The sequence below is a fragment of the Vombatus ursinus genome, unplaced genomic scaffold, assembly GCF_900497805.2.
Source record: "Vombatus ursinus unplaced genomic scaffold, bare-nosed wombat genome assembly UNPS02014870.1, whole genome shotgun sequence".
In the NCBI taxonomy this organism is placed as follows: Eukaryota; Metazoa; Chordata; class Mammalia; order Diprotodontia; family Vombatidae; genus Vombatus; species Vombatus ursinus.
The window spans coordinates 7,842,739-7,868,390 of record NW_020954648.1 but is presented as its reverse complement, the minus strand read 5'-3'; the positions used below and the strand labels follow the sequence as shown (position 1 = coordinate 7,868,390).

The window sequence follows — 25,652 nt, the reverse complement described above, 5'->3', positions numbered from 1 at the left end:
TATCTATCTATCTATCTATCTATCTATCTATCTATCTATCTATCTATACATGCATATAATTTTTTCCCTCCAACTAGCCTAATACTGACAAAGGTCTCATGAGTTACAAATGTCATCTTTCCATGCAGGAATGTAAACAGTTCAACCTTAATAAGTCTATTATGATTTCTCTTTCCTGTTTACCTCTTTGTGTTCCACTTGAATCTTGTATTGGAAAGTCAAATTTTCTATTCAGCTCAAGTCTTTTCATCAAGAATGCCAGAAAATCCTCTCTTTCACTGAATGACCAGTTTTTCCCCTGAAGAATTATACTCAGTTTTGCTGGGTAGGTGATTCTTGGTTGTAATCCTATCTCCTTTGCCCTCCAGAATATTATATTCCATGCCTTGCGGTCCCTTAATGTAGAAGCAGCTAAATCTTGTGTTATCCTGATTGTGTTTCCACAATACTTCTGACTGTTTGTAATATTTTCTTCTTGACCTGGGAACTCTGGAGTTTGGCTACAATATTCCCAGGAGTTTTCCTTTGGGGATCTCTTTCAAGAGGAGATCGGTGGATTCTTTCAATTTCCATTTTGCCCTCTGGTTCTAAAATATCAGGGCAGTTTTCCTTGATAATTTCTTGAAAGATGATGTCTAGGCTCTTTTTTTTTTTTATCATGGCTTTCAGATAGTCCAATAATTTTTAAATTCTCTCTCCTGGATCTATTTTCCAGGTCAGTTGTTTTTCCAATGAGATATTTCAAATTGTTTTCTAATTTTTCATTCTTTTGGATTTGTTTTACAGTGTCTTGATTTCTCATAAAGTCACTAGCTTCCAATTGCTCTATTCTAATTTTTAAGGAAGTATTTTCTTAAGTAATCTTTTGGACTTCCTTTTCCATTTGTCCAATTTTGCTCTTTAGGGCATTCTTTTCTTCATTGATTTTTTGGACCTCTTTTACCATTTGGGTTAGGCTATTTTTCAAGGTGTTATTTTCTTCAGTATTTTTTTGGGTCTCCTTTAGCAAGCTATTAACTTGCTTTTCATTATTTTCTTGCATCACTCTCATTTCTTTTCCCAGTTTTTCCTCTACTTCTCTTACTTGCTTCTCAAAATCCCTTTTGAGCTCTTCCAAGGCCTGGGACTGATTCATATTTTTCTTGGAAGTTTTGGATATGGGAACTTTGACTTCATTTTCTTCTTTTGGTTGTATGTTTTGATCTTCTTTGTCACCAAAGTAAGATAATATAGTCTGATTCTTTTTGCGCTGCTTGCTCATGATCCCAACCAATTACTTGAGTTTTAAACTCTTTGTTAAGGTAAGAGTCTGTTTCCAATGTAGAGAATGTACTGTCCCAAGCTTTGGGGGTTTGTACAGCTGTTTTCAGAGACACTTCTAGGGACCTGAAAAATGTCAGTTCTTCCAAGGTACTTTGATAAAGGGAGAGGTGTTTCTTCTCCACTGCCACAACAAGCTCCACCAGATCCAAGCACCGGCAAAGCAAGAGATTCCTGCCTCAGCCCTGGCAAAGAGATTCTTGCAATCCCCCTCTGATCAACCACTTAATTCCCCCTCAGTCTGTGGGCTGGAAGCTCAGAAGGCAGCCACTACCCTCGGGGCAGCTGAGATCTAGCTTCTTCTCTCACCGCAGTAACAGACTTTTCCCACTGACCTTCTAAGTTGTCTTTGGTGTTCATGGGTTGAGAAGCCTGGAAACTGCCACAGCTGCCCATGATTCAGTCCTCTGAGGCCTGTTCCAGGGTCGCTGTGGCCTGTGTGCCCATGCCGAACTGTGCTCCTCTCCCAGCCTGGCATGATATACCTTTCCGATCAACCATTCAGGTTGTCTTGGGCTGGAAATTTGTTTTACTCTGTTTTTTTGTGGATTCTGCTGCTTTAGGATTTGTTTAGAGTCATTTTTTGTAGGTATTTGGAGGCTTTTGGGGGAAAGCTCTAGCAAGCCACTGCTTTCCCTCCACCATCTTGGCTCTGACCTCGCATTCACTTTTTAAAGTTAAAATGTTGGGAATCATTGCAATGGTGGTTGGGCACTATTTGAAGGAAGAGAGTGATTCTACAAGATGGAGGTGAGAAGGAAGCTTATTACAGGCATGAGGAATGGTCAGTGCAAATGCATATAGGTGGGAGGTGGAGTTTTGTGTTTGAGGAACAGAGAGGAGCCCAGTTCTGCTGGATCACAAAATGAAGGGCTGATATGGGGAAAGGAGATTGGGGCCAGGTTTTGCAGGACTTTAAAAGTTAAACATAGGAACTTATATTTTACTTGGGAGGCAATAGGGATCTGCTAGAGTTAATGGAGTAGGGAAATGACATGGTCAGATCCCAATGGTGCTTGCACAGCTGCTATGGATAGCAATTAGCTTTGGTTATAACCATCCCAAGAGGCTCAGAAGGGGGAACCAGGGAGCTAATACAGCAAAAGGAAAGAAAGACTACTAGATTGCTGGAGGATAGATGGTAGATGAGTAGGGTAGATGAGGTTGTGTGGGAGACAGCTTCTTAGACTCGCTAGCACAATGAGATTGGATGCAACTTGTCTTCTTATCCTCCAACTGATGAATCAGATCTTAGCCCTCATTTTGGAAAGTCAAGAAGAGGGACCCTTCTGACAATGCACCTGTGAGTTTTTGTGGATAATGATGTAAATGGTGATGTGGTGGTGGTGATGATGATGATGATAATGATCATGGAAGAGGTGACTTGATAATATTATTAGTAATCATTCTGTATACATTCTGTGCTTCTTGTGTTAGTGCAGACAAGTCATCTAGCTTATAAGCTCTTCTCCTAGAGCTTTAATGGAACATCAGTTATAGACGAATCATGTCCAAGATGACTGCCCTTTTTCCTTGCCCTTTCCCATTGAATGGTGCTTGGTTCACAGATGTAGCATTGGAAACTTAGTTGATAGATAATGCATTTAAGCAGCTAAGTGCTACAGCGCTAGACCTCAAATCAAGAAGAACTGAGTTCAAATCTGGCTTCAGATACCAGCTATGTGACCTTGGGCAATTCACTTTGCCCCTGTCTCAGTTTCCTCAACTATAAAATGGGAATAATAATAGCACCTCCCTCACAGAGTTGTGAGGATCAAATGAGATAGTATTTGTAAAGCACTTAGGGTACCTAGCACATAGTAGGCACTATATAAACATATATTTCCTTTCCCTTTAAGTGCTTACTATAATGCCAAGCACTGCTAAAATCTTGGTTTACAAATACAAACAAACAAACCCAATCCCTATCTCAAGGAACTTACATTCTAATGAGGGAAGACAGCACATAAAGGAGAGCTGGAAAGGGTGGTGGTGGTAAATATCTATACAGGTGCAAGGCTGCTGACAAGGAAGTGAGAGAAGCCTGGAGAGTGAAGCCACGGCAAAGTGAGCATGGCCTGATGGCCTCATGAAATGGTGCTTCATTGGAAGGATGAGTTCCTGGTTCCCTGGTCAGAGACCCACCAGTCCGAAGAGAGGGCTGCTGGGTGGAGGCATCTTCAGCATGATATAGCTATTGGAGGGAAGTGAAGAAGTCCCATCAAACATGGAATGGAGGTCCATCTAGACCTAGGATATTTATTGGTTCCTCTCTTCCTTAGATAACATCCTTAAAATCAGTTTTTTCTATATTGTGTGAGACTCTTAGAAGCATAGATGAATAGGAAACCTAGAATCTTAGAACCGAAGGGGACATTAGAGATTGTCTAGTTCAATGCATACCTTGTCTTGTCTACAGTGTCTGTAACAAAGTGGTCATCCAACTCCTTCTGTACTTGAGTATCTCCATGACAGAGCACTGACTATTCCTTGAGTCAGTCCATTCAGTTTTTGAACATTTTAGTGTTAGAGCTTGAGCCCAAATCTCTCTCTTTCTTCTCATTCCTTCCTCCCTTCCCTCTTTTTCTCCCTTTTTCTCTTCTTCCCTTCTTCTCTTTCTCCCTCCCCCCCTTTCTTCCCTCCTTCCTTCTCCCCTCCTTCCTCCTTCTTCCCTCCCTTTCTGTCTTTCCTTCCTTCCTTCCTTCTTTGCATTTCTTTCTTTCTTCCCTCCCCCCTCCCTCTTTCCTTCCTCCTTTTCTTGTCTTTTTTTTTTTGAGTGTAACTTACACCCATTGGTTTCAGTTATCTCTTCTTTGACCAAGCAGCGAAAAGTCTCATTGTTCTACATGACAATCTTTCAAATATTTGAAGACAGTTAACATATCCCTGCTAAGCTGTCTCTTTTCCAGGCTAAACACATCCAGTTGTAGGAGTGAGAGGAGACTTCTTTTAAATGAAAGAATAATCTAAAATCCTTTCAAATGCAAGTCACTTTCCATTACCAATTTGATACCTAGATTCAAATTGCTTGAAGGCATATATGGCTTTTTATCAGACTTGGAGATGGCATGAAATAGAGATAGCTAAAGGATTGATGACAGAATTTAGATGCAAAAAGATCTTAAAAGGCTAGAACATGGATGACATCTCTACCAACATGCAGTTTAATAGTATTAAATGTGAATTATTCTTGAGTCCAAGAAGATAAACTTTTAAAGTCTAGAATTGGATAACACTTGACGAGAAAAATATTTCTAGGTTTTAATGTATTGTAAGCTCAGTAGGAGCCAGCAGAGTGATATGTCAGCCATTGAAAGCTAATGCAGCCTTAGACTGCATGCACAATAGAATATAGTACCCGCAGTGTAGTATCCACAAATTTATGCACAGGTAAATTTGGAGCATTATATACAGTTCCAGGCAGCATATTTTAGGAAGGACAGTGACAAATGAGTTCATCCAGAGAAGTCTGACCAGGATGATCATATCACATGAGGATCAATGGAAGAAGCTACGTGATTTTTCACCTAGAGCAGAGATAACTTGGAAGAAACATGTAATTGTTGTCTTTAATTGTTTGAAGTGCTGTCAGATGGAGAAAAGATTAGATGTGTTCTGCCTGGCTTCAGAGCTGATGCAACTGAAGTTGTAGAAAATCAGATGTCAGTTCAATACAAGGAAGAACTTCTCAGAAATCAGGACTATCCAGATGTAGACTGGGCCACCCTAGGAAGAAATGAGCTCCTCGTCACTGCAGCAGTTTAAATAGAGGCTCGATTCCTGCCCCCCCCATTATTAAAGCATTATTAAAGGGTGTCCTAGTTTAGATATACATTTCACTCAATGACCTTCAAGGTCCTTTCAAACTCTGAGATCTTACAGTTCTGTGAAATTCTTCAACAAATGTCTGTTAAGCATCAGTATATCATTCTGAACTCTAAGGGTCTTCTTGCTGTTCAGTCCTGTCTAACTCTTTGTGACCCCATTTGGGGTTTTCTTGGCAGAGATACTAGAGTGGTTTGCCATTTCCTTCTCCACTTTCTAGATGGGGAAACTGAGGCAAACAGCGTTAATTGACTTGCCCAGGGTCACACAGTTAGTAGATGTCTCATACTGGATTCAAACTCAGGAAGATGAGTCTTCCTGACTCCAGGCCTGGCACTCTATCCATTGTACCATCCAGCTGCCTCTAGCTGAAGGGGCCTCAGAGACCATCTCGTCTAACCTCTTCATTTTGTAGATGAGAAAACTGAGGCTCAGGTAAACTAAATGATCTGCCCACCTCATCAGAGGTGGCTCTGTTGGCTGTGTTCTTTTTACTGTAGCACATTGTTTCCACAATCCACCAGTCTTCCCCAAACGAATATGATTTTGACAGCTTGATAATTGCAGGAGAGTGAGGCTGATGGCCCCACAATAAGATTTTAGTTCCCTACTTAAACCTAGAAAATGAGTTTGCTTAAAAAATAAAGATATCTGTTTTCAGAAATACGAATTTGAGTTTATGTTGTCACTTCTATAAGGTGAGAAAATGTTTCGCCCTTGACTAAACTTCTGCAACCTGAATGAGAATGGCTTCTGCTAGGAAAACCACAGTGTTATCATATGTACATTTTATGAGTGGGCTAGATTGAAGGTGGCTCAGGTAAAGTTGACTATATGATTTCATTCAAGCCAATACAATATACATTCAAGCCTATGATCATGCCAAACGGAAAGAGTAATAGCAATTCTGAGGGAGTGAGGTGGCACAGTATATAGAGCACTAAGTTTAGAATTGGGAAGACTCTTCTTAATGAGTTCAAATCCAGCCTCAGATACTTCCTAGCTGTGTGACCCTGGGCAAGTCACTTAACCCTGTTTATCTTAGTTTTCATATCTGTAAAATGAGCTAGAGAAGGAAATGGTAAATCACTCCAGTATCCCTGCCATGAAAACCCCAAATGGAATCACAAAGAGTTGGACACAACTGAACAACAACAGCAATAACGGTTCCATGGTGAGAACATGAGAAAAGATGTTGAATTTGGACAATGTGAATTTGGATTCAAATTCTGACTTTGTTACTTAGTACCTTGAGACCTTGGACAACCTCTCTGTCCCTCAGTTTGTAAAAAGAAGGGTTTAGAGTAGTTGACATCTCAGGTTCTTTTGGGCTTTAAATCTATGATCTCATGGCATGTGATCATGAAGAATGAGACTGATTTTCTTGAGTGTTTTATAGAATCATTCTCCTAATTTTACAGTTTATTTTATAGAATACTTTTTATTTTGTCTGAGAAATTTAGTTCTTTTTTTCAGGCAGCAGGTCAGATTCAGCTGTCGAGCAGGAGTATATAAATTGCTGATATTTAGTAGTTGTGACCACCTTTTTCATGATCTCAAGTTTCCCTTTGGTAAGATGTAAGAAGGAATTTAATTCAGTGGAACCCCAACACTTCCAAACAGTTCACGTGGCACTTCAAAGACCCTTCACATATATTTTGGACAGTAGAATCCCACAGTTCTAAGGATGTATAGCTGCCTTTCTCTTCAGGTTGGAGCAGATCCAAGTATTTTGAAGTAACAGTGAAAGCTCACAGTTTAGGATGAATTGAGGAAATACCCATTTGACTTAGTATCTGCAGATCATTTCTAAGGAAATGTAGCATTGTTGCTGTTTTAAATTAAACACCATTTGGTTAATCTAGTGGTTCAAAATAGCTTTGTCAGGTAAATATTGCCTCTCTCCTTAGGGCAAGGGTTCTTTTTTTGTGTCATGGACAACCTTGAGTAGTCTGGTGAAACCTATGGGATGCTTCTCAGAATAATGTTTTTAGATTCATAAAACAAATTATATAAGATTATAAAAGAAACCATTTATATTGAAATAAGTTGTCAAAATAATTTTTAAAGAGGGTTCTAGTGTCCCAGATTAAGAACCCTTGCCTTAGGGGGTCTGCTTTAATGGACAGGTAAGAACACTTATTATTAGCCAATTATATGTCTGAAAATTTAGATGCTATCAAAGTGCTTGAAAAGTCTCTTTCTCTTTAAATAATTTAAACATCATTCCTATAAAATATTTTACATTATGCAGTATCAACAAGAATTTGCTAGGCAAAGGCAAATGAATCCATTCACCTTCTGAAATGTGACCAATTTGAAGTAGTGAGACCCACATGGATGTGTTAATGACAGATTCCATTGATCCTTTGTACATGTGGTTAAAAATACCACTGTTCAGGGGCCTAGGGCTATTTCTGCCCCAAATCAAACACATCCCTCCAACCCAGTAGATTTGTATTTCTTTCTCCCCCTTTCCAGAATTTTGGAACAATCAAGTCTGGCAATTTTGTTATGTGGTCATATAAGCACTTTCCCATTCATTAACTTTTTTTTTTAAATAAAGATTAGATTTGAATTGTTTTTTTCCTTAGTTCTCATGCCTGCATCTTCCCTCATCCCCTGAAAGGAAAAACCAAAATAAAACTGGTCTTTTCTCTCCAGGAGAATGCTGTGAATGGAGAACACCTGTGGCTGGAGACCAATGTGTCAGGAGACCTGTGTTACCTCGGGGAGGAAAACTGTCAAGTCAAGTTTGCAGTGAGTGTTAGCCTCATACTTTCCTGACCTTTTTGCAGTTTTTTTTTCCTGGAAGAATAGTTATGAGACTGTTTGATCAGATAGGCAGGAATGATTTTCTTTCCTCATATTCCAAGAAGCTTCTTAACAACCCTGTCTTGAGAAGGGGAGGCCATTTGTTGTCTCCTGGAGTGGAAAGGGTCAGGGTGAGGATACAGTTCCTCCAATCAGTATAACAACATAGTATTTAAGAGTTGAGGTCAACATTTGTGATTTGATTATGTAACACCTTGTTTTATGCCGTTTACTTTTTGTGACTAAATCAAGTAGGTGTGATGGGGGAGCGGCGGGGAGGGAACAGAGCAGAGTGAAATCGCTTGGTCAGAAACCAACATACACCCTCCACTTGAACAAACACATAAGCAGAATTTTTCTGTGTCTGGGTCCATGGTAGGGTAGGATGTGAGGATGTGTCTGTGCCTATACACGATTATATGTCCTGTGTGGTGGGGTGGAGGGGAGAAAATGGCTCAACAGGAATTGAGGAGGAGTACCAGTTTATCAGATGCTTTGTAACTTCTGATAGGCAAAGATATGTGGTGACATGATACGAATGAGGGGAGTGATAGGCTACACAGATGCCTGTGCTTAAATAAGTTTTAATTGTTATCACATTCCATTGTTATCCACATTAGCGATCGATTGAACTAGATGACCTTGGTAGTCCCTTCCAATTCCAAGATTTTGATTCTCTTATCAGTATTCATGTTAGCATCGTCATAAATCCAATCCTGTAGAGTGCCAGCAAATGCCACATAGGTATGTGTTTGATTTGGTCCTGTTCTGTTTTTGCATTGCTTTTGACCCATCAATTGTGAAAGGGGCTTGGAGAGCTCATTCCTTTTGAGTAAGATTCCTCTGTAGCTAGCTTCTTAGGGAAGAATACCCTTTCAACACCTGCACACCCTTTCTACCCTTCCCTATGTCCTAACAAATCCCATCTCAATTTGTAGACCAAGGTTTCTCTGAAATTGAGAGAAAGTTCAGAAATATTTTAGATAAAAGAAAGTCCTATTAGCTTTACTTTCTCCAAATTTCATATATCTACTCACTTTAGATTTGCTTCAAAAAGAAAATGACCAATATGATGTAGTGGCAAGAATTCTGGTCAACTCAGGGAATTACACTGATTATATTTCCATCTTTACCGCTAACTGGGTGACCTTTTGAAAACCACATCACCCTTATAGATCCTTATTTTTCTGGCTGTCAAATGAGGAGGATTGCCCAAGTTATCCCTAAGGTCCTTTCTGGTTCTGTGATCTCTTCATTAAAGGACAGATCTTTAATGAACTTATCAGAGGAGACTCTTGTTCCTAAGCAAGTTTGTTTGAGCCAGTTACATGTTTGTGTCTTCCTATCCTTTTCACAACTGTGTCATAGGATCATACATTTAGAGCTGAAATGAACTACAGAGACCACTGAATACAACTGCCTCATTTTTACAGATAAGAAGACTGAGGGCTAGGGAGGTTAAGTCACTTGTCCAGGATCACACAGCTAGTACGTGTCAGAAACTCAGGTCTTCTTTAAGCCATAGCCTTTATTCCAGTCACTGCACCACCTAGCTTCCACTGTGTAAAATATAACTTGAGTAGAAGGATGTGGTTTAACAAGGATTTTCTTTGGATGTAGAGGATTACTACCTTCATTTTCCTGGAAAAAATAACAATAGCTTAATGCTCATTCCTTAAACATTATGTATTTGTTAGAAACTGTGACATCTACCCAGAACTTGGGATTTTTGCACCAGAGTCAAGAGGCAAGAAATTTAATGATGGAGAAGGAGACAGAGACCCTAGGTTCCTAGTGTGAGGTTGAGGAAGAGCTCAGCACTGACGATTACTTGGTAACTTTCATTTTAACAAGCGTTTAAGTGGATTCTACTGCAAGGCGTTGTGCTAAGCATCAGAGATACCAAGACAGTAAGATCATAGATTTAGAGCTGGAAGGGGCTTCAGAGGTCCTGTAGTCTAACTCCATCATTTTGTCCACAAGGAGCTCATGTTCTGACAGTTACAACATGTAAGCAGATAAATATCCAATATTTAGAGAATTAACAAATAGGACTATCAGTAAAAGCTTCCCATAGAAGGCCTGAATGGTAAACTGATGCAACTCTAAGGTCAGGACTTACCATATTACTTGGAGTTTATGGTGTCCCATGGTATCGATCCATTGGAGAAGGCATGGTAACCTGCTTGTGTTCCATTAGAATGTGAGCTCCTTGAGGACAGGGATTATTTTTGTCTTTCTTTGTATCCCTGGCACTTAGCATGATACCTGACACATAGTAAGTGCCTAATAAATGTTTACTGACTTGACATATTAGTTTGGTAACAGGTGGTGTCTTAGATTAGTTACTGTTCTTTTTATAGCTAAATACGTGTAGTACTTTCTAGGCTTGGAGCTGCAAACTGATATATATGCAGTACATATATTGACAGTGTTGTGATGACACTACCCCTATATTCTTTTTTCATGATCCAGGTGCCCAGACAACCTGTTCCCATAAGGTAGTCTAATTGTGGGCTCACATGGACCAGGATTCTTCCTAGGGAAATGGACCACAAAGAATATAGTTAGGATTTTTGTCTCTCTCTCTGGCTTCTTGCTTCTACCCTTGAGTAATTCTGGAAAAATCTCTAAAATAGAACTTGGGTATGGGTCCTGTCTAAGGTTTTTTCTTAGGAGTGATCTTCCCCTTACCTAGCTCTCCTCCCCCTCCTCTTTTTCCCTCTCTCTTTCACCTCCTGTCATTCTCCTCACCCACCCCCTTTCCCTTTCTTTCTCTCGTCTTCCTCTTCTTCTTAAAACACCTCCTGGTGGGTAGTTGGCACCTGACGGTTCTGAACTTTTCTTTTCAAGGCTGGAAATGTCATCTTTCCAGGAACAATAGTCATTGACCTATGCTCAGGGAAGGAAACAGAAAGATAGCCAAGGATTCAGGCTCACTTAGACAAGTACTCATTCTTCCTCCCATGTACTTGTAGTCACAGATTGCTATTGCCTGTTGAGGATGGGGAAAAGGAGAGAAAAAAAAAATCCCCACCCTTCAGGTACCCCTGCTAGAAGGCCAAGGATTAGAAAGTTTTGGCAAAGAGTCCCAAATGAGAAAGCTCAAAATAAAGAGTGCTATTTCCATAGCTCACATGGAGAGTACATCCTTCTGATTCACAAGCATGCCCTACCTAGACTTTCTGTGCCAATCATCTTACAGGGTCCAGTCAGGTAATGCTGTGTCATCCCAGAAAAGAACATGTCTTGCTGTGTCATAAGAGTGAATTTCAACTCTTTTAGCAAGGATCCAAAGCCTATGTCCAGCTCCATGGGGGGTGAGCCTTTGTGCATGCTTTAGAATTTCAGAAAGTAGATTGAGGGTACTCAATTGATTAGGAGTTCCTCTGCTCAACTTCCTGCTATATCAGTACCACAAGGAGCTGCATTTGGTCTGGCCCTTTGAGAACTGGGACATAGCTCCAAATTACTGTTGGTCCTATGACAGACTGTTGGGTTGTGCTCTCTTATTCTGTATCCCAACAGGATACCTAAATTGGGACTCAGCCTTCTCCTGAGGAAAGATTTGCTCTTGTCCAAAAAGCTGCCAGACTTGGCTCTGTTTACTAACCATTTATTGGCCCCTGGCTTGCTTCCTTTTTGCTTTTACGATTGTAAAAGCCTTCTCTTTCCTGATTTACCAGGGTAATGCGTTCATCTCCATTTTGGTGGTTTTTTAGAACACCACGGTAACAAGTAAACAAACCACTTTTGGACAAAGTAGTAATAATGCAGTTTTTTTATATAACTATCCCAATAAGACCCAGGAATGAATTCTTAGGCACCAGTCCCAAATTCCTTTGCTTATATCGCTCCCTATGCTGCAGGGAAGTTGCAGCCTGCATCGGCAGAGGGAGTTTCTTCGTCTGGGAGATCAGTTGTACCAGTAAAATCACAAGTCTAGTCCTTGTCCTTATCTCTTGTCCCCAAAGCTCTTAGCGCAAAATATTTGTTGAGGTAATGATTGATAAATAAATATTATAGCTTTCAGTGCTAGAGATATAGTGAAATTAAAAGCTAGCACAGACAGAGCATTGTATGCTGTGACCTCAAGATGTTGTTGGGTTCTTTTTTAACATCTGGAAAGGTAGAAGATAATTATTCCTGGTGGTGGGAGAAGGAAGTACCAGACTTTGAGCTTTTTCCTCACCTCCAGGGTAGAACACTTCCCTGCCCCTAGGGGGATGAGAGTCCACTGGGCCATCTTGGTTTAGAGAAGGGAAATGATTGTTGAATAAATAGTAGTATTATGCCATTTTTTTCAGTCTTTGCCTCTGGGCCAAAGGCTTTATTTCTCTGATTTCCATATCTGATAAATTTTAACTTTAGTTGATAGTAAGACCAAAGTACTTCTTGAGTAGCATTATAGTTTTGGCAGCAGGGCAAGATGAAGTCCTCTGTCCAGTCAAAGTCAACAGGCATTTATTAAGCACCTTTTGTACTCAAGGTACCATGCTAGACCCTGAGAATACAAAACTAAAACCAGTCCCGGCCATCAAAAAACTTACATTCTACTATTTCATCCTAGAAACCAAATGTTAAACTTGAATTGATACTTAATATTGTCCCAGACGGTTTATTTCAGGATCCACAGTGGTAGCAATCTAGTTGAATTTGTCCAAAACAAGTAAGTCAATTTTATTTTATTTTTGGAGGCAATCAGGGTTAAGTGACTTGCCCTGGGTCACTCAGCTAGTAAGTGTCTGAGGCCGAATTTGAACTCAGGTCCTCCTGACTCCAGGGCCAATGCTCTATCCTGCATTACCTAGCTTCCCCAAGCAGGTCTGTTTTAACACAGTTGAGCACCATTTGCCCATTTGTCTATAAAAAGTAGGATCGTATTCTTCTTAAGTAAAATGACCTAGCTGGATAAGTCCAAAAGACATAAATCAGTGGTGGCCCTCCCTCTTCTATTTATTCTGCTTCCAGTCAATTCTTTGCTCTCTGGGTTCTCTTTATAGATCATTGATGTTGCTGACCAGGCAAAAGAAGAAGAAATGACTTCTGCTGTTGCCACAATTTGTGCTTTTTCCTAAAGGGAAGCCTGAATCTACCCCTTTGCATCTTCAACCCATTGCTCCTAGTTCTGTCCGTAGGGGTCAAACAGATCAAATCCAATTCCTCTTCTGTCTGATAGTACTTCATATACTTGAAGGCAGTTGTCATGTCCCCTCTGAGCCTTTTCTTCTCATGTTCCAAATATCCCTGTTTCCTCCAATCAGTTCTCATGTGACGTGACCTCAAGGCCTTTCACCATTTTAACTGTTCTCCTCTGGAGATTCTTCAGCTTATCAATGTCATTCTTTAACTGTATTGCCCAGAACTGAGTACAGCATTGTAGAGTGGTAACTAGAGTGAGAGCCTGACCCATGACTCCACAGAGAATGTAAACTGCCTTGAGTAAATGTAAACAGCAAAGAAGCTCCAACTATCTCATGGGAACACTTGCACATGACCCTGAGCCGTCGCTGGCACTATGCTTTCTTTATTTTGTTTCTATATAATATCCGACCTGACTTGGGGTTGGAGTGGGGCTCCGCCTACCTGTCCTCCTGCTGCCAAGGAGTAGTAAACTATCTTAAACAACTCGATTAAGCCAGTAAATCTCAATAAGACTATTTACCACAAAGCTGGTGTGGGCTTCTCTTAAGGGGTATCTCAGTAGTCTCTCAGAGGGTCTGCTTCCCTACAATTGGCATATCAGGGCAGAACAGATCAGCCTCTATACAGTTAGGCTAGCTGGCAGGGTAGTTTGCCCCTCCCCCCCTTACAAAACTTGTGTTCTTACAAGCATCCTGGATATGTTCTGACCAGGGCAGAGCACAGTGGGAAGATCACGGCATTTCTGAAAACTGTGCCACTTTGCTGAAGTTGCAGATAACATCTACTTTTTGGCTAATCACATTGCTGGCTTGTATCTCTCTTACAGTACTCTAAAATCCCTGATCTTTTTCAAAACCACTACTGTATAAATTTAACTTATACTTGTGAAGCTGATTGTTTGAACCTAAGTCCAGGATTCACTATAGTGAATTCATCTTATTAGATCCAATATTTCTAGATCTTTTTGGATCCTGACGCTTATCCAGTGTGTTAGCTATCCCTTCCAGCTTTGTGCCATCTGCAGCTTTCATGAACATACTACCTGTGCCTCTATTGAAATCATTGGTAAAAATGTTAAATGTTTCAGGTCCCAGCACAGATCCATTGAAGACCTTCTGCCATAGTGACATTGATGTAGTGACAACTATTCTTTGAGCCTGGTTATTCAACCATTTCTAAATCCATTTCATTGTATTAATCATTCAGTCAGCCAGGAAGCATTTATTTGGTATTTTCTATATGCCAGGCAGGGTGCAGAGTGCTGAGGATAAAAGCAAAATTAAATTAGTCCTTGCCCTGAATGAGTTTATATTTTAACAGGTAGACAACATTTATAAATCAGAACATACAAGAACAACAGAGCAGATGGATGATAACCTTAGAAGGGATGGCATTAGCATCTGGGAGTGGGCCAGGAAAGTCTTCCTGGAGGAAGTATTACTTGAGCTAAGTCTTTTTTTTTTTTTTTTTGTTAAGGCAATTGGAGTTAAGTGACTTGCCCAGGGTCACACAGCTAGTAAGTGTCAAGTGCTTGGTCTGAGGCCGGTTTTGAACTCAGGTCCTCCTGACTTCAGGGCCGGCGCTCTATACACTGCACCACCTAGCTGCCCCTTTTGATCTAAGTCTTAAAGGAGCCCAGAGATTCCAACAGTCAGAAATTGGGAGTAAGAGTATTCCAGATATTGAAAATATATAGTGCAAAGTCGCAGGGATGGGAAAGAGTGTTGTGTGGAAAGAGAATGTATGTGAATGATGTTGCGGAGAAAGAAATTAAAGTATTTGGCAACTGATTGGATATGTAGGATGAACAAGAAGGAGGAGTTGAGAATGATGACAGTGAGTTTGCAAACCTGGGTCACTGGAACGATGGTAGTTCCCTTGACAGTAATAGGGAAATTAAAAGAAGGGAAAGTTTGAGAGGAAAGATGAAGAATTCTGTTTTGAACAAATTAAGCTTGCCATGTCTACTGGATTTTCAGTTTGAAATATCCAACAGGTACTTAGTGATTCAGCATTGGAGCTCAAGAAGAAAGAATAGGATTGGGTTTATGGATCTGGCTATCACTTGCTTGGGGCAGCTAAGTGGCGCAGTGGATAGAATACTGGGCCCAGAGTTAGAAAGATTCATTTTCCTGATTCAAATCTGGTCTCAGACACTTTCTAGCTGGGTGACCCTGAGCAAGTCATTTAATCCCATTTGCCTCAGTTTCCTCATCTACAAAATGAACTGGAGAAGGAAATGGCAAACCACTCCAGTATCTTTGCCAAGAAAACCTCAAATGGGGTCATGAAAAGTCAGACGTGATTGAAAAATGGTTGAAAATCACCTACATAGATCTGAAAACTAAACCTATTGGAGCTGATGAGATCACCAACAGAAAGAGTGAGAGAAAAAAAAGAACAAGGACAGAACTTTGGGAGACATCCACATTTAGGGGACATGATATGGATGATGAGCCAGAAAGGGAAACTGAAAAAGATTAGTCAGGCATGTGGGAGTGGAACCAGGAGCAAGCCAAGTCACCCAGAGAGAAAAGAACATTCAAGAGAAAAGAGCATTCAGGAGGACAAGGTGGTCACTAGTGATATGGTGATATATGGTAGAGAGGTCAAGAAGGATGAGGATCTGGAAGAGGCCAATAGATCAGCAAGTCAAAAGATGACTTTGAAGAGAGCAGTTTCAATTGAATAGTGATTCCAGAAGCCAGATTTCAGAGGTTTTAGCATCCAGGGAGAGGAGAAAAAAGTGGAGACATTGATTGTAGACATCATTTTCAAGGCATTTAGCTGAGAAGTGGAGAAGAAATATAGGATGGTATCTGGAGGGCTTGAAGAGATCTAGGGAGAGATTTTTAAGGATAGGGGAGACTTGGGCTTGTTTTAGGCAACAGGGAACAGATCAGTAGAGAGCTAGGGAGACACTGAAGATTAGAGAGGATGCTGATGAAGGGAGCAATCTGCTGGGGACAGTGGGTGGGGATAGGATCAACAGCACTTGTAGAAAGGTTGACATTAGGAGCAGAAGGGATTTCTCATTATTAGAGACTTTAAGTGAAAAGATAGTGGGGGATGATTTTAAAGGGCTGTGAAATGGGGCAGGGGAAGAAAAGGAAGCCTAAATTTTATCAATGAAGTGTGAATTGGTTCCTAAGCAGAAAAGGTAGGGAGAGACACTGGTCTGAGAGGCTTGTAGAGAAAAAAAAAAGTTTGCAACAGCTCTTGTGAAGTGAGATAGAAAATCATTTAGGGAGGAATAGTATTATGATGGCCCAATTGAGATTATAGAGCATAAATTGTATTATTGTCTATTCATCTCTCTTCATTTTTTTAAACCACAAAAACAGTATGAGATAATTTGATGAAATGCTGTGGTGAAATCTAAGCAAATTATATCTATGACATCTCCTTGATCTACCACTTTAGTAATCTTGTCAAAAAAAGAAAATAAGTTTAGTTTGATATGACCTGTTATTGATGAAACTGTGCTGGCTCTTTCTAATCACCAATTTCTTTTCTAGATGTTCACTAACCATCTCTTTAATGATCCATTCTAAAACTTTCCCAGCAATCAAAAGCATTTAACTCTTTTCCTTTGGCAAATGGGATTCCAGGAGTGTTTAGGGCATAGCAGTTGTGGTTTGGGGGGAAGTTGTATTGACTGAAGGAAGCTTAAAAGTCATTAAGGGAAGTAGTCTCTGGGATGTAATAGTTGGTGTTGGTTTGAGAGGGCCCTGGAGGAAAAGAATAGGTGATGAGGGGAGGTCAAGGACTCAAGTGAGGGAATAATTGGCTGATGAGAGTGGCAAGAAAGAAAGTAAAAAAGGGAGTCAGTTGGAAGGAGTGAACAGATTTCATTTCTGATTGGTTTCTACTTATATTTCAAGATTCATTAGATGTAAAAAAAAATAGATTTTTTTTTCATCATTTGTCACATTTGTTTAGTTAACAAGTACTTATAAAATGGTCATGAAATGCAGAGTACTGAACTGGGCCTTGGCGTAGCTACTAAAGATTAGCAATTCTTCCTACTCTTAAGGAATTTAGAATCTAAACATGTACTCATTGAAATATTTCAATGGTCCCATGTTTCATTTATATGGGATCCAGGCACAGCATTGACTGATGTAGGTAGCCATCCTTCCATACCTTAGTAGAGACTTTCATAAATATCCCTCCTTTACATGCGCCCGTGTGCACGCGCGTGCACACACACACACACACACGGGTTGATCCTCTGCACCCCAGTTCCATTTAGCCACTAGAAGTTACATTAGCCCTTTCACAGAAATACTTACTTCAAAAGGTAGAATGGGGAAGGAGAGGTAGAGCCAAGATGACATTTTAAATGCAGCAACCCAGCCAAACTATTCAAATATTTGCCTCCAAAAAACTTTAAAATAACTCCTCAAATCAAATTTTGGAGTGGCAGAGCCAATAAAAGGTCAGAAATGAGACATTTTTTCCAGCCTAAGACAATTTAGGAGGTCAGCAGAAGAAGTCTCTGACATTGGGGTAGAAGCAGCCTGGGTGTTGGGTAGCGGTACAGGCTGGGAGTGGGGAAGAGGGCCTTGGAAGTGACTGTGACAGCAGCAACAGCAGCAGCTTCAGGGGCTCTTAGTTCAGAGATGGTAAGGGGGCCAGACAAAGGATAAGAAAGAGATTATAGGAGACCCTTTGCTGGCATTAGGTGCAGCTAGTGTTGATTGGCAACTCTATTTCCTAGAAGCAATTCTGGGTCACAGTTCCAGGGCAGCAAGGAGCACTTGCGGCCTGTCATTAGAGAGCAAGAGTCCTGGTCACACTTCCAAAGCAGAAAAGAATGCTAATGCTTGCGGCTACAGGAGAGCAGTGGCCTTTCCTGGGTAAAGACCAGAGTACAGAAATCAGTGACCATACCTCTCCTAGGATTACACCACTTTGGAAGCACCAAAAACTTGCAGACCCTCAGAACCAGATCTGAAAACAGCGGATGAAAAAGCTTGAAGTGTGGGAGAGTGCCTCCTCACCCCAAGGTGAGCAGAGCTCAATTTAAACATAAAGTTCAGAGGATGGAAAAATTAGCAAAAAACAACTTGATCATAAAAAAAGCTACTGCTGGGGCAGAGAAAACTGAGACACAATCTTAGAAAAAGACAACAAGCAACACCTCAAAGCTATAAGCAATGCCTCAAAGAAAAATGCTAATTGGACTGAATTCCAACAAGAATTTCTGGAAGAGTTCAAGAAAGAGATGAGTGGTAGAAGAGAAACTGAGAAAAGAAATTAGAGTAATGCAAGAAAATTATGAAAAGAGAATTCATAGCTTGGTAAAAGAGGCACAAAAATACTGAAGAAAATAACACCTCAAAAAACAGAATGAGGAGGTGGAGCCAAGATGGCAGAACAAAAGCAGTGACTTTCTTGAGCTCTCCCCAAAACCCCTCCAAATACCTGTAAAAATGACTCTAAACAAATTCCAGAGCAGCAGAACCCACAAAAAGACAGAGTGAAACAAATTTCCAGCCCAAGACAACCTGGAGAGTTGATGGGAAAGGTCTGTTGCACTGGGCTGGGAGAGCAGCGCAGTTTAGTGTGGGCTGTATAGGCAAAGATGGGGCCCCAGTGAACCTGGAACGGGCTTCAGGGGACTGAATCACTGGCAGCTGTGGCAGTTTCTAGACTTCTCAGCCCACAAACACCAAATTTAGAAGGTCAATGGGAAAGGTCTGTTGGACCTGGGTGAGAGAGGAGTGTGGTCCGGCCTTAGCCCTGGTGAAGCCCTGGGCCAGCAGCTGCATCCAGAGCTCTCTGCCTACAGATGGTGGAGGGATTGAGTGATTGATCAGAGGGGGATTGCAGGGATCTCTTTGCTGGTGCTGAGGCAAGATTCTCTTGCTTTGCCTGTGCTTGGATCTGGGTCACAGTCATGGGTGGTGGTCCTGGGGCAAGGAGAAGTGCTGGTGTGGCAGAGCTTGTAGTGATGGAGGAGAGGGAATCCTCTTCATAGTTCCAAGGCAGAAAGGAGTGCTTGTAGTCACTCATAGACCACAGCACAGGCCAGGAAAGGAAAAACACCTCTCCTTTGATCATACCATATTGGAAGAACTGAAAATTTACAGGTCCCTAGAAGTGTCTCTGAAAACAGCTACACAAAACCCCTGAAGCTTGGGAGAGTACACCCTTCACACTAGAAGCAGAGCCCTACCTTAAAGAAGAGTTAAAAAGCCAAGTAATTGTCTGGGAACATGAGCAAACAGTGGGAAAAACTCAGGCTGTAGAATCTTACTTTGGTGACAAAGAAGATCAAAACATACAACCAGAAGAAGACAACAAAGTCAAAGCTCCTATGTCCAAAGCCTTCAGGAAGAATATTAACTGGTCTCAGGCCATGGAAGAACTCAAAAAGGATTTTGAAAAGCAAGTAAGAGAAGTGGGGGAAAAATTAGGAAGAGAAATGAGAGTGATACAAGAAAAATCATGAAAAATGAGCCAACAGCTTGCTAAAGGAGACCCCAAAAAATATTGAAGAAAATAACACCTTAAAAAATAGACTAACCCAAATGACAAAAGAAGTCCAAAAAGCCAATGAAGAGAAGAATGCCTTAAAAAACAGAATTAGCCAAGTGGAAAAGGAGGTGCAAAAGCTCACTGAAGAAAATAAATCCTTAAAAATTAGAATGGAGCAAATGGAAGCTAATTACTCTATGAAAAATCAAGAAATTATAAAACAAAACCAAAAGAATGAAAAAATAGAAGACAATGTGAAATATCTCATTGGAAAAACAACTGACCTGGAAAATAGATCCAGGAGAGATCATTTAAAAATTATTGGACTACCTGAAAGTCATGATCAAAAAAAGAGCCTAGACATCATCTTTCAAGAAATTATCAAGGAAAACTGCCCTGATATTCTAGAACCAGAGGGTAAAATAGAAATGAAAAGAATCCACTGATCACCTCCTAAAAGGGATTCTAAAAGGAAAACTCCTAAGAATATTATAGTCAAATTCCAGAGTTCTCAGGTCAAGGAGAAAATATTGCAAGCAGTCAAAAAGAAACAATTCAAGTGTTGTTGAAACACAATCAGGATAACAAAAGATTTAGCAGCTTCTACAGTAAGAGATCAGAGAACTTGGAATATGATATTCTGGAGGTCAAAGGAGCTAGGATTAAAACCAAGAATCACCTACCCAGCAAAACTGAGTAGGTTTTTTTCAGGGGAAAAAATGGATATTCAATGAAATAGAGGACTTTCAAGCATTCTTAATGAAAAGACCAGAGCTAAATAGAAAACTTGACTTTCAAATACAAGATTCAAGAGAAGCATGAAAAGGTAAGCAGGAAAGGAAAATCATAAAGGACTTATTAAAGTTGAACTATTTACCTTCCTACATGGAAAGATGATATTTGTATCTCATGACACCTTTCTCAGTATTAGGGTAGTTGGAAGGAATATATAGAGAGACAGAGGGCACAGGGTGAGTTGAAAATGAAGAGATGAGGGGCAGCTAGGTGGCGCAGTGGATAGAGCACCGGCCCTGGAGTCAGGAGGACCTGAGTCAAATCCGGCCTCAGACCAAACACTAGCTGTGTGACCCTGGGCAAGTCACTTAACTCCAATTGCTTAAAAATTAAAAAAAAAATGAAAATGAAGGGATGATATCTAAAAAATGAAATTAAGGGGTAAGAGAGAATTGTACTAGGAGAAGGAGAAAGGGAGAGGTAGAATCGGGTAAATTATGTCACATCAAAGGCAAGAAAAAGCTTTTACAGGGGAGGAGAAGAGGGGGAAGATGAGAGAGAATGAGTGAATCTTACTCTCATCTGATTTGGCTTAAGGAGGGAATAACATGCACACTTAGTTGGATATGGAAATCTATCTTACCTTACAGGAAAATAGGGGGGAAAGGGATAAGGGGGGGATGATAGAAGGCAAGGCAAATTGGGGGAGGAAGTAATCAGAAGCAAACACTTTTGAGGAGGGACAGGGTCAAAGGAGAGAATAGAATAAACAGGGGGCAGGATAGGATGGAGGGAAATACAGTTAGTCTTTCACAATATGACTATTATGGAAGTGTTTTGCATGACTGTACATGTATAACCTATGTCAAATTGCTTGCCTTCTCAATAAGGGCGGGTGGGGAGGGAGGAAGGGAAAGAATTTGGAACTCAAAGTTTTGAAAACAAATGTTAAGAATTGTTTTTAGGGACAGCTAGGTGGTGCACTGGATAGAGCATTGATCCTGGAGTCAGGAGGACCTGAGTTCAAATCCAGCCTCAGACCAGTCACCTGACACTTAACTAGCTGTGTGACTCTGGGCAAGTCACTTAACCCCAATTGCCTCACAAAAAAAAAGAAAAAGAATTGTTTTTACATGCAACTGGGAAATAAGATATACAGGCAATGGGGTATAGAAATCTGTCCTGCCGTATAGGAAAATAAAAGGGGAAAGCAATAAGAGAAGGGGGGGGGGATCAGATTGGGGTAAGGGATATTCAGAATGCACACAGTCTTGGGGTGGGGGAGGGGAGAGATGGGGAGAAAATTTGGAACTCAAAATCTTGTGGAAGTGAATGTTGAAAACTAAAAATAAATAAATTAATAAAAAAAGATAAATTGAATTGGAAAAAAAAAAGCAAAGAATTGGCATAATGATAAAAGAGGCCCACAAATTCACTGAAGAAGAGAATTTCTTAAAAAGAAGAATCAGTCAAATGGAAAAAGAGATGCAAAAACTCATTCAAGAAAATAATTCCTTAAAAATTAGAATTGGGCAAGTGGAAGCTAATGGCTTTATGAGACATCAAGAAACATTAAAATAAAAGTCAAAAGAATGCAAAAAATAGAAGAAAATGTTAAATATCTCATTGGACAAATAAATGACCTGGAAAATAGATTGAGAGAAATCATTTAAGTTTTATCAGACTACCTAGAAGCTGTGATAAATAAAAGATCCTAAACGTCATATTTCAGGAAATTATCAAAGAAAACTGCCTCGATATCCTAATACCAGAAGGTAAAATAGAAATGGAAAGAATCTACCAATCACCTCCTGAAAGAGATCCCAAAATGAAAACTCCCAAGAATATTATAACCAAACTCCAGAACTCTCACATCAAGGAGAAAATATTGCAAACAACCAGAAAGAAACAATTTAAATATTGTGGAGGCACATCAGGATCATGAAAGATTTAGTAACTTCCATGTCAAAGAAGTGAAGATCTTGAAACATGATATTTTGGAAAGCAAAGGAGCTAGGATTATAAACAAGAATAACCTACCCAGCAAAACTGAGTGTAATCTTTCAGGGGGAAAATGGATATTTAACGAAATAAAGGACTTTCTTGTATTCCTGATGAAAAGACCAGAGCTAATAGAAAATTGACATTCAAACATAAGAATCAAGAGAAGCATGAAAAGGTAAGCATGAAAGAGTAATCAAAATTTGTAGTTGTTTAGTCATGTCTGACTTTTTGAGATCCCATGTTGAGGTTTGACAAAGATACTGGAGTGGTTTTCCGTTTCCTTCTCCGACTCATTTTACAGATGAGGAAACTGAGGCAAATAGAGTTAAGTGACTTGCCCAGAGTCACACAGCTAGTAAGTGTTTGAGGCTGAATTTGAACTCATAAAGATGAGTCTTCCTAATTCTAAGCCTAGTGCTTGGTATAGAGAAGTCCTGGTGAAAGAAACTCTCTTTACCAATGCTGATTGATTTGCTGCTCTGCAGTTTAGTCTTGGAGAGTTTCCTGGGAGCATCGAGATATTAAATGACTTGCTCAGGATCGTGTAATGTAGCTAGTTTGTGTCACAGGCAGGATTTGAACCCAGGTCTTACTGATTCTGAGGCTGCATATACAAAACAGATTCAAAATAAATACAAGTAATTGGAGAGGTAGCAGTTGGTGGGAGGAGCTCAGGAAAGATGTCGTTAATTCCTACCTAACTCCCACTGACAAAAATAAAATGAAATAGAGAGTGACACTTAATTGAGCTTTGAAAGAAACTAGGGATCCTACAAGGCAGAGGTGAAGTGGGAGTGCATTCCAAGCATGATGGACAGCCCGTGTTATGATGGGAAGGCATGATGATGGAAAATAGAGTATTCTGTGTGAGGAACAACAAAATAGAGTATTCTGTGTGTAAGGTCTGGCTGGACCTTAAAGTGTGTGGAGGAGAGTAATGTATATGAAGCCTGGAAAGGTAAGTGAAATCTAGGCTGTGTAGGGCTGTAAATACCAGACATAGGAGTTTGTATTTGAACCTAGAGGTAATAAGGAGCCATTGGAGTTTATTGACATAGTCAATATGACAGTAACATAGGTAAAAGGTTTAGCAAAATTACTTTGATAGGTGGATGGATTATGGCTTGGCGAGGCATGGTGACCAATTAGGAGACTTTCAGAAGTCTAGGTGAAAGATGACAAGGACCTGAGTTAGGATGGCGGCATTCTCAGTATAGAAATGTTGCAGAGTTGGACTTGGAAGATTTGGCAATTAAGTGGATATGTGAGTTGAGGGAGAGTGAAGAATTGAGGAAGACTCAGGTTGAGAACTTTGACATCAGAAAAGATGGCAGTATCCTGATAGAAATAGGGAAGTTCAAAGAATGTGGGGACATTTAGTTAAAAGTGTTCATTAGGCATTGAAGACAGAGAACGTCTTCCTTCTAAGTCTTCTCTTTTGCAGGGCTTAAACAAAGGAAGTGTTTGAAAGAGGACTATAGATATGTTTTTACAAACTGTGCTCTGTTGAATTCCATACTCAGAGACCAAATTCACACTGGTTTCTACAGGAGGTGTTTCTTGAACCTCTTCATCCTGGATCCCTTTTTCTTCTGATACCTCTCAATTTCTGTCCAGTTTTCACCAAGAAAAGTAAATTTAAAAAAATTAAGTCAAAAAGTAAGAAACTTTCTTCCTTGTTAACTGACTTTAGAAATGATTATGTTCTCCTCTGATCTATAAAGTCTTAGACATGGAGTCAGGAAATCCACAGTTCAAATTCTGCTTTTCCCCACAAGTTTTGTGATTGATTTTAGAGAAATTACTAAGCCTCTATGAGTCTTAGTTTCTTCATATTTAAACTGAAGATAATGATACTTATAGTCCCTGCTTCACCAAGGTTTGAAGATTAAAAAAAAAGATTATATGTAAAGCAGTTTGCAAACTTTAAAATGCTATCTCAGTACCAGTTATTATTGTTATTATTCTATTGAAGGTTAAGTGGAAGAAAAAAGGGAAGGTAATTGGGTAATTTTTATAATTCAATAATAATAATTCAAGAGGGAACATAAAGTGGGTTGGAAGAAGAGATTCCATGCTGATAAACTAGATGAGGAGGGACAGAGCTTGTTTCTGGTGAGGACTACTGTTCTACATACGAGATAAGTCAGGAGCCATACACAAGTAAAAAGTAACTTAATTTAGCTCTTTTCTTCAAAGGGGAATATAAAGCATTCAAGTCATCCATTTCAAATTTAAAACAAGAAATATTAAACTTGATAAACAAAACAGCATCTATTTCATTTTCACATTCTGAAAATTTCACATAAATAAAACAAAGAAAAATAGTCACATTGTCCTTATTTTCATCATTTAACAACTGTTTGAGTGGATATTGGGGATCACATGGTGCAGTGGAAAGAATATTGAATTAGGAATTAGAAGATCCCAGTAGATCTGGTGGCTTTCTATTTGCGTGACTTTTAGCAAATCACTTAATCTTCTGTGAGCTCAGTTTCCTTACCTATCTAAGGAATAGGGTTCCATTCCACACCCTAAGCAATGCAATTTCAGAAGACTGAGAACAGGGAATTCCTACCCCATTGCAACTGGCACAGTTGCACAGTCATTGACTGGCAAGAGTAAAGTAAATGTTAAGGTATTTTCCTACAACTCTGAAGACAATGTATGAATGATTTTTTATGAGTTTGAGAACATTATAGGACTTAGCCATGGTATAAAGGTTACTGATGTCATTCAAGAAACTTGTGCTTGGCTGAGAGAATTGGTCACACCCCTTGGGCCTGGATATAAAAACAAGTCAGTTCAAGACTTCTCTACTTTAGCAATGGAAGATTCAAGGTTGGGTGTTGAGGATTCCAGGTTTGAGAATTAGAGCTAGAAGTGGAAGAAGAAAAAATGGTTCATGATAGGGAAATTACTTTTTGGGAGGAGAAGGGGATGTATCCTTCACTCTCAACTTATTTACCATGTCATTGAAGATGCTGGACTAGTAGGAAATAATGTATCTAGCCAATGAACAAAAGTACTAAGGACAAACAGATGTAAAAGGATAGCCTCTTGGGAAAGAAGGCAGCTTCAAAGAGAATGATCTCCTTATGGCAGAGAGACTCAAGAAAGAAGCAGATCCTTAGAGCCCATCTGAGTTGTACTCAAGGGATATTGGTATCCAGGTCCCAAAGGACTTTGTAGGGCCCAAAGGGAGAAAGGACTTACAGTACATGAGTTGTACTATATGTGTTCTTACTACCATTCTATTCAAAGTTTGAGGTCACTCTTCCTTTGGATTTGGGGGTAGTTGTGGGAGAGTTCTCCCCCCCCCC

At 40.0% G+C, this 25,652-nt stretch overlaps 1 protein-coding gene across 1 annotated transcript in view; it reads left to right on the top strand.

Annotated features, from left to right (window-relative positions):
- DGKI (diacylglycerol kinase iota) overlaps positions 1–25,652 on the top strand; it is a 543,147-nt gene that overhangs the window by 168,310 nt on the left and 349,185 nt on the right. The window contains exon 3 of the mRNA XM_027842255.1: positions 7,810–7,905. Coding sequence (XP_027698056.1) covers positions 7,810–7,905 — 96 coding nt within the window. The remainder of the gene's footprint in view (positions 1–7,809; positions 7,906–25,652) is intronic.